This window comes from Scheffersomyces amazonensis, assembly GCF_036850825.1.
Source record: "Scheffersomyces amazonensis strain UFMG-HMD-26.3 chromosome Unknown RJT21scaffold_2, whole genome shotgun sequence".
Classification (NCBI taxonomy): domain Eukaryota; kingdom Fungi; phylum Ascomycota; class Pichiomycetes; order Serinales; family Debaryomycetaceae; genus Scheffersomyces; species Scheffersomyces amazonensis.
The window spans coordinates 811871-821794 of record NW_027042742.1 but is presented as its reverse complement, the minus strand read 5'-3'; the positions used below and the strand labels follow the sequence as shown (position 1 = coordinate 821794).

Here is a 9924-nt window from a genome sequence, read left to right as displayed (position 1 = left end):
CCAGAGTGGAGGTAACGGTGCCAACCTGCATTTAAGCCTACCGCTAACCTGTAAACTCCCCACTGCCCAACTCCCTGCCACGACGTCATTACAAATAACCTTCAACTCTGGGGCAATTCAGTAGTGATAAAGTTGATTTAATTGTGTTAGGAAGTAATAGAATGGTACAAGGATTACTGTTAAATTCCGACTCTCCCGGGAGTGTGAATGGAGGGCCAAATGAAGCCATGTTCCGATCAGCACCTATGACATTAGTTCAATTCTATGTAACAATTGAATTAGCTAGAGATGTTGTATGTACTTTAGGTAGACTTGGGAATGTTCATTTTCGAGATTTGAATTCGAAACTTACTCCATTTCAACGAACATTTGTAAGTGAACTTCGAAACATTGATTCTCAAGAATCTCAACTTAATTTCCTTCATTCAATTATGGTAAAGTATGATACAATTAAGAGTGATATATTTGTTAATTTAAAGGCTGATTTAAATCCTTTACCTAGTAGTTCAGAAATGGATGAAATTCGATCGAAAATTCAAACTTTTTATGATCGAATTAAACATCTTGATCATTCATTTACGATATTGGATCAACAAAAACTTAAATTGGTAGAGAATCGATATGTGCTAACAGCCTTATCTCAATTCCATAGTTCGAGTCTATTAGGATTTGATGATAATTATGGTAGTAGTGGAAGAGGAGGAGGAGGAGATAGAGATGATGAATTTAATGATGATAATGATGATGTGGCATTATTAAATAATCGAAATAATAGTTTAGAAATGGGAAGTGAAACAGTTAATTTATCTGAATCAGGATTTAATTCAATTCTGGGAACCATTGCTCGAGATAAAGTACCATTATTAAGAAAAATCTTATGGAGAACTTTAAGAGGGAATTTATATTTTCATGATTCACCAATTGATGAACCATTATCAAATTATAATGAAAGAGATGCCGAATTAATTGATAAAAATGCATTTATTATATATATTCATGGAGATTTCTTAAGAACAAGAGTTCGTAAAATTATTCAATCATTAGATGGAATTATATATGATAATGTGGGAGGTAATGAACAACAAAGAGTTGCCTGTATGGAAGATCTTAATTCTAAAATTGGAGATTTTGATAATGTAGTTGCTAGTACTAAAAATCAACTTATTGCTGAATTAATGATCTTTCAAGAAGGTTATCCTGATTTTTGTTATATAATTCAACGAGAGAAATTAATTTATCAAACATTAAATAAATTTGATGAAGATAGTACTAGAAGATGTTTAGTTGGTGAAGGTTGGATTCCTGTATCTGATTTAGCCGGAATTAAACAAACTTTACGACATTTAGTTCGGAATAAATCTCGTAATAATGGTTCAGGTTCTGGTTCAGAATCTCAAGAATCTATTTTAATTACTGATGATCAAAATCAAAATCAAAATCAATCTAGTTCTGGTGGAGGTCTAACAGATGATCCCTTATTTGCTATTGATGATACTGATCATGAAATATCTAGTTTTGAAGATGATGATGAATATGGTACATTAATAGCTGTAGTTAATGAATTAGCTACTAATAGAACTCCTCCTACATTTCATAGAACTAATAAGTTTACTGCAGCTTTCCAACTGATTATAGATGCTTATGGAATATCAACTTATCAAGAAGTTAATCCTGGTTTGGCTACAGTTGTAACTTTCCCATTTATGTTTGCTATAATGTTTGGAGATTTAGGTCATGGATTTATTGTTCTATTAGGAGCATTATTTCTTATTAGAAATGAAGTCAAATTCTCCTCCATGAGAAATAAAGATGAAATATTTGAAATGGCATTTAATGGAAGATATATTATCCTCTTGATGGGGATATTTTCCATGTATACTGGATTAATTTATAATGATATCTTTTCCAAATCCATGACTCTTTTCAAATCTGGTTGGGATTGGAAATTTCCTGAAGGATATGATTTTAATACTGATGGACCTATTAGTATTACTGCCACTAAGAAATCGGGAACTTATCCAATTGGATTGGATTGGGCATGGCATGGAGCTGAGAATAGTTTATTATTTACCAATTCTTATAAAATGAAACTTTCAATTCTTATGGGATTTGTTCATATGAATTATTCATTATTTTTCAGTTTAGTTAATTATCGATATTTTAAATCTCGAGTGGATATTATTGGTAATTTTATTCCGGGATTCTTATTTATGCAAAGTATTTTTGGATATCTTTGTTTAACCATTGTATATAAATGGTCAGTAGATTGGTTGGGTAATAATAGACAACCACCTGGTTTACTTAATATGTTAATTAATATGTTTCTTTCTCCAGGAAAGATTGATGTTCAACTTTTCCCTGGTCAAAAATATATTCAAATTTTTCTTGTATTAATTGCTGCTATTTGTGTACCTTGGTTATTGGTATATAAACCTTATACATTAAAGAGAGAAAACGAAAAGGCTATTCAATTAGGTTATAGAGATCTTAATTCCCTTGTTAATCATTCACTTCAAGTTCTTGAAGAAGAAACAGCATTTGATTTAGATGCTGAATTAAATAATGATCCACCAGATGAAGTAGATGGACTTAATGATGATTTTAATTTCCCCAATGATATTGAACCACTTCATCATAATTCTACATCTCATGGTGATGATCATGATAGTTTTAATTTTGGTGATATTGTAATTCATCAAGTTATTCATACTATTGAATTTTGTTTAAATTGTGTAAGTCATACGGCATCATATTTGAGATTATGGGCATTATCTTTAGCTCATGCTCAATTATCTTCAGTACTTTGGACTATGACTATTAGTAATGCCTTTGGAGTTACGGGGAAATTTGGAATCTTTATGACAGTAGTATTATTTGCCATGTGGTTCTCGTTAACTGTATGTATTCTTGTCCTTATGGAAGGTACTTCAGCAATGTTACATTCCTTAAGATTACATTGGGTTGAAGCCATGTCCAAATTCTTTGAAGGAGAAGGGTATGCCTATGAGCCCTTTGCATTTAAGGAAATAGATTTGTAATAGTAATAGTGCTTTAGTAGTTGTGTAACTAAAATAGATGTATCATACCAAATTAGCTTAAACTAAACTAAACTTAACTAAATTATATTAAAATACATTAAACTTAACTAAACTAAAGTTTCCATGTTTTATGAATCTTTTCATAGTATGCAATTATCCAAAGTCCTACTAAACACATAGTAGAGGCTATGAGAAGGACTCCATTATAAATGATAGGATTTCTATAATCGGATGCCGTTATACCCGCATTAACTATCATTAGACCAGCTAATGGAGAGCCTAAGAAATTGCCAATACCTCGACAAAAGTACATGATACTACTCATAGATTGATAATTGGCTGGGCCAAAGAGTTCTAATAAACAAGTAGGTAATAAACTTATGATAGCACCAGAAAATACTCCATATAATATAACAAAACTAACAAATGCACTTCTTGATTCTACAAACCATAATCCAAATACAGTTACTGCACTTAATAGATTACATATAATGATCATATTAAGTCTTCCTATTTGATCACCTCCGAATCCAAACACTACTTTAAAAATAGCATTAACACCATTATTAATTCCAATAAATAAAGCACCTTGACCTCTAGTAAATCCTAAAGTTTGAGCATATGATGACATATAAATTAATGGAATTAAATAACCAGCGGCTTGTAAGAGTGATCCACCAAGTTGAAGCCATACTTTCCAAGATCCAAGTTGATGAATATTGAAAAGTTTATTATTGGTTCGGAAAGTTTCAACTTTCGGTTCTTTAACTAATAAACTAGCTAATACAGTTAAAGTAAGATTAATGAACCCGAGGGTTCGTAAACACCATCGGAATCCAATTTGGGCAATAAGGTATCGAGTGAATGGAGCTAAGGCTAAACCTCCAAGACCGGTACCACTAAATAAGATCCCCATAGCAATAGCTCGATGTTTATTAAAAAACATTGGTGCACATACTACTGGGGGTAAATAAACACAACTAGATCCGATTCCATATATAAGACCTTGAGTTAGTATAAATTGATATAATTTTGAACAGAATCCTGCAAGAATTAAGCCGGTTGACATTAGTATAGATCCGGCTAACATAACATTTCTTGGCTTAAAATGGTATAGTAAAGTCTTATTAAATATTCCACAAGTATATGTTAAAGCCGTTCCAAACGTTCCTACCATGGCTACTTGAAAATCAGTAGATTTATATAAGGGTCCATCCTGTGATTTGTAGTACTCTTGAAACACTCCAAATGAGAATCCTATACCGAATACCATAAAGTTACATAAAAATCCTGATAATACTACAAGGATTCCATCTTTATTAGCTCGTAAATTTTGGATTACTGTTAAGGCATCGACCGGTGTAGTGGCGATTTCCGGTTGTTTGGATTCCAGGTGAAGCTCTATAGCCTCTGCGGCATTATGTTCCGCAAGTAAGCTCATATTACTCTAATGTTCATATAGTTAATTATAGATTTAATTGACATAATGGTTAATCAATTGGTTATATGGGGAATTGATTAGTCATTCCGAGATCCGGTCATAGATCGGATAAAAATTTAGGGTGCGGGATCGAGCGACCGCCGCCCTCGGCTAAGGTTACCGTAACGAATAAACTTCTACAAAGGCTACTAACCATTACTTCAAGGCTGCAAAAACATTCAAAGTCGTTAGTGTTAATTAAATATATAAATACAATGAGGTAATAAATAATCGTAGTATACTACTGAACAAGTGGCATACTTATATGCAAATTTTTAGCAACTTTTAGTAACTTTTAGGAGCGTCTATTCATTTAAATTAATTCGTTTACCGGAGGTAAGCATTCTCTGAACTTCATCTAGTGTCCAGGGTCTTAGTCTATTTCTCATTTTACTATGGAGTTTCTCTTTAACGATTTCTACACTGCAATTTCTTCTGGCAGCTTCGTCTTCTATAAATTTTATAATTTTTAATCTAGTATGTCTAAATTGTCTTTCTGAACTTCCATGAACTTTAAGCCATTCCGTTACAGTAATTTCATGATCTTTAAGGGCTTGTTCTAATCCCTTAAAATCATCCCACATTTCAAAAAGTGTCGTGGCTTGTCTTGATAATCTTCTATTTAAAATAGTTTGTCTTTCAATTTGTTGTGGCGTTAATGGAGTTTGTGGTGCCAATTGTGGACCAAGTGTTTGACTTATTGAAGTAGATGATGATGAAGTTGAAGGGGTTGGAGGATGATGATGAATATGTTGATGTTGATGAACATGTTGAGACGAGAATGGTTGATGAGGATAAAGATGATGTTGAATTGGTTGTAAAGTTGGAGCAATTGGCAGATGAGTTGCTGAAGTTCCATTTTTGGTGGTGGGACTAGGGAGTGTATTATATATTGAATTGGTTGGATTTGGGAATGATACATATTGAGATGCATTAGTAGTACTTAATTTTGTTAACAAGTCTAAAGTATTATTTAATCCTTGTTTAACATTAGAACTAGATATGGAATTAATAAATTCTGCTGTTTCACCCAAACTTTGTTGAGCTAAAGGTACTAAATTCTTATTTCTAGTAGATAATAATACCATTAAACCATTAATAGAATTCAGAATCTTTTGTAAATGTTCAGCTTGTCTATGGAAAACTTCATTTTGAACTTCAATAAATGAATTTAAATTTTCAAATACATTCTTTTGATCCATATAAATATTATTTAATTGATCTTGTAAGTTTTTCACTTTATTATTTTGAATTTCAACTATTTTAGATAAATCAACATTAGGGTTATTAATTAATGATTCATAATTATCAGAATCTTCCATATCTGCATCCAATTCATCATCATCTTCAAATTCAAAACTAGGGGAATCAGTAAATACTCCATTTTTTTCCATATCATTACTAAATTTATTAAAGAGTTCACTATTAAATAATGCATGTTTGGAGATAGGATTGTTAGGATATTTATGTTTAATAATTACCATATCTTGTACTAAACTTCTTCTTAGTATAGTTAATAATTGTTTCATTCTTAATACTGCTGAAGATTCCAGTACCGGATCTATTTGATTTATAAAGGGGAATATTTGATCTAATAATTCTTGAGGAGGATCTAATCTATTTCTTGGTAAGACATAATCATCAAAATCCACCTGCTAATTCAAGCATTAATTTATGAGGTAATTGTTCAATATCTAATGATACTAATTTATCCACTACTTCAAATCCTTGAATAGATAGCAATTTATTTAAATTAATATCTTTATAATTAAGACCACTTAATCCCAAAGCATTTATAGAAGATTTATGTTGTTGACTATAAGAAATAGCCGATAATTTATTATTACCCTTTAATAATTTAACATCTTGTAAATTAAGTTTATGATTTTCATTAAATATAAATTCGAGAGAGCCGTATTCGTCGGGTATATGGAATCGGGTGAATAAATAGGCTGCAATGGCCAAATGAGGACAGAATTCCACATATTTATTACGGAAACATCCATAATATTGATAAGGATGATCTTGATTATTTAAATTATTATGGTTGGGAGTTCTTATGACTAATGAATTAATATAATTGATTTTAGTGGGGATTATATCTCCTAAATCCAATTCACGTTTCTGAAGGTTTTTCAAAAATAAGGAATGGGTTAGGGAAAAGTCTACTAATGTTCGTAGTAGTTTATGATTATTTAAATAACTGGCATTGATGTTTTTGGCGGCCCAGAGTGGTCTGATCAATTTGTAATAGTCCTGAATACTATACTCGTTAGTATCGATAGAACTATCCTCACTGTCCGACATGGTAATGAAAGAAAGTAGATTTTTCTAGCGGAGGCAAGGCCGGTAACACTGTAGTAATGCCAATGGCAAGAATATGTGATTTTTACTAAAATTTATTGAGGAAAGGATGGTAAGTTATTTAACAATTGTAAGCTATTGTTGTTGTGCCTTGCTGGTATAAATTTTTTGTTAGCGTAATCTCGTAGGGAGGAAAAAAAAAATTAGTGAGATTTTGCAACATATAATTAAACCTAGTGGGGGATTAATGATAGGGGAAAGGAGTTATTATATAGTGATGATTGATGTAATTAGTGGTAGTAATTGACTGATGATAATATTATAAATATAATTGTTAATTATAAGTAATGTTAATGAAGGATTGATGACACGGTATATATTATAGTGTCTGTAGCCGTGGTGACGAAATAAGTAAGTCAATAGTTGATTATTGTTTGATGACAATTACGATAATTATCTGCTGATAGTGATGAGGTACGAAGCTGTATCACAATACGAATGTTTTAATAGAAATTTAGAAAGGGACCCTAAAAGAAATTCCCCAAATAATTAAATGACAAGACTTGATGATGTATATATATATACATGGAAGTCGGTAAAAAAATAATTAAACAGCCAAAATAAATAAATAAATAAATAATCACATAATGAAATAAATAATTAATTAATTAATTAGTCAGTTAATTTAAGCATAAAATTTGACAATAGTAAGAGATGGAGATTTACAAATGCCAGAGCTATTCCAACAGGTACAGGAGTATAGAAGGTATGTTGAGTGGGTTTATGATTGTGTTCATGTAAATGCAACGACATCGACATAGCATAATACCATCATTTTAGGGAACAATTGTCGATCAATGCATTATAATCCATTGATTACCAATGGCGACATTACATCTAGACAATTATAATTAATATTAGTAGTACGTATGATCTTCTGGTAAGCACTGCCCACTGTAGCCCAGGTATTGTCATGAACAAATTTCTTAATATAAAAAAAAAACTAAAAAAAATTAAAAAATCCTAATAAGAATCAAAAATAAATAAAATAAAATAAAAATAAACTCACGTCTGGGGGGTGTTGTCACTGTTTCCAATCATCATCAGATACTTTGTTCGTCAGCCGAAGGTGCATAAAGCTGCCTACGGAAAAAATGTCGCATCTCGAAATGTACTTGGGTATATCAAAAAAATTAGCTTAAACTTTTTGTGATGCCGTGCCCCATGCATAAAAATATTACATTTAAACTTATAATAATCCAGCTAGAATAATATTCCTCAGACAGGATAGAAGCAACCTAAAATTTCAAGAATCGCGGAAGTAATGGTTATGAAACATGGTACTATTAACGGCTGAATTTAGTCTCAGTTACCTGCTACATATGAATTTCGGAACTTTTGATCCTACGGTGCATATAGGGAGGTAATCCCAATGAATTTTCCTTCAATTAATTTAGTAACAACTAAATATGCTTAATCTTGTCCAATACCGTCGGATATCATTACCCATTTATTTTTTATGCTTCAAATAAAAAATTTTTAAAACCTTATTCATGGCAATTTTAATTTGTATTGCCGAACATTGATTTATTTACTTATTTACTTTATTTACTTTATTATGCGTTAGCTATATATCAATACGAACTTTGTCTTTGTTAAGATGCCATGCGTTCTAACACTTTGGCTGGACTTAACAATACTTATTAATAATAATTAATAATCATAGGAATGTAATTCAAAGTGAAAAACTAATTATCCGCTTTTCATCGGACTTATTATTATAACTTTCTAAACAAGCCAACTAAAGACAAATTACGTGCTGTTTTTTTCAATTTTATGTTCCTGCGACAAAGGTAACTCGATCCATCGAATGTTGATTTGAACCTCCCCATTATTTTCTTCTTCAAGGGCCATTGAATTCTACCATTGTTCAACGTTGTTAACAACGTATTTTCGTAAATTCACTTTATGATTGTAATCTCTTCCCCGCCTTTGTTTATAATCAATTTGTATTAAATATATTGGCTATTCTATATGACGTTACTTGTAACATTGACCAGGTGAATTACGAACTTAGATATCAATTATTTTTACTTTAACTATAAACCTTCGGTCGGGCTTGACCTTTCTTGATTTACAACTATTCCAAGACATATTACTTGATTTAATTCTGTGCCCATTCCCAATAAACGATCAATAATTTGGCAATCGATTCTTTGAAAGGAAAATAAAATTATAATAAAATAAGATTAATAAAAAATATTGCCGGTACAGCTCTCACACAAGACCTGTATACAAAACTGAATCGGATGCATGTACCGAATACTTTGCATTGAAATAAATCCGTTCTTGCAATGACCAGCGCGCCAATATCTGATTCAATTTGTAATTATAAAATGAAATTTTAACCACTCAAAAAATAATTACAGCTATAGCAAAATTATTATTACATGTAAAAGATCAACTGTAATTCAATTTCATTTACAATTTCATAGGCTTCGAGGAGAATAGATGGGGGCAACACTTACAATCTAAACTAAAATCAGGAAATGGTATGGAGAATAATATAAAAAACCTATCAAACAGTAAAAAGTTAAATTTGTATTTGAAGAACTTTAAGCGAAGTATTTCGTCAAAATGTTTGTAATACTTTTCCCTACTAAACTACTTGCAGGTAAGCATCTCCTTCTTTCTTCAGTTTATCCCATTTCAACTGAAATTTTACAGTATTCTGCTTAGACACTCAGGAAGTGCTTTCAATTGCATAATTACATAAATTCATTCTTTATCTCGTCTATCAATATCTTGTTCCATTGTGCGTTGTTTCATCCCCTTGTTATAAACTAAGTCTCTAACTAAAGATCTGCTCAAATATCGTGCATCTCTAAGAGTTTCCTCGGGTAACTCTAAGAAAATATATTCATTTTTGCGTCACAAAGGTTCTCTTCAACCAATTTTACCCCTAAATTGACTCGTTCCCTGTAGACGAGTTGCAGATTATGGCTTGACTTCTTTGAAGAACGGAGCGAAGCTTAAATTTACTTTATGATGTGTTGATTAAATTTGGCATGTCTGAAATATCTTCTATTTTCATTTTAGTAT

At 31.3% G+C, this 9924-nt stretch overlaps 3 protein-coding genes across 3 annotated transcripts; 1 reads left to right on the top strand and 2 right to left on the bottom strand. All coding sequences in view use genetic code 12, as the record gives it.

Annotated features, from left to right (window-relative positions):
- Positions 1 to 3: 3 nt before the first annotated feature.
- STV1 (Stv1p) lies at positions 4 to 3094 on the top strand. The gene has a single exon (XM_064883705.1). It carries the CDS (start codon positions 162 to 164, stop codon positions 3036 to 3038), a length of 2877 nt encoding a protein of 958 aa, XP_064739314.1. The 5' UTR covers positions 4 to 161; the 3' UTR covers positions 3039 to 3094.
- A 56-nt stretch (positions 3095 to 3150) lies between these two features.
- On the bottom strand, positions 3151 to 4479 carry RJT21DRAFT_1956 (MCT family MFS transporter; the record flags this gene model as incomplete). Its single annotated transcript, XM_064883668.1, has 1 exon — positions 3151 to 4479. One exon carries the CDS (start codon positions 4477 to 4479, stop codon positions 3151 to 3153), a length of 1329 nt encoding a protein of 442 aa, XP_064739313.1.
- Positions 4480 to 4823: 344 nt separating this feature from the next.
- Positions 4824 to 6825, bottom strand: RJT21DRAFT_1955 (uncharacterized protein; the record flags this gene model as incomplete). Its single annotated transcript, XM_064883667.1, has 2 exons — positions 4824 to 6130; positions 6171 to 6825. 2 exons carry the CDS (start codon positions 6823 to 6825, stop codon positions 4824 to 4826), a joined length of 1962 nt encoding a protein of 653 aa, XP_064739312.1.
- Between the last annotated feature and the right edge of the window lie 3099 nt (positions 6826 to 9924).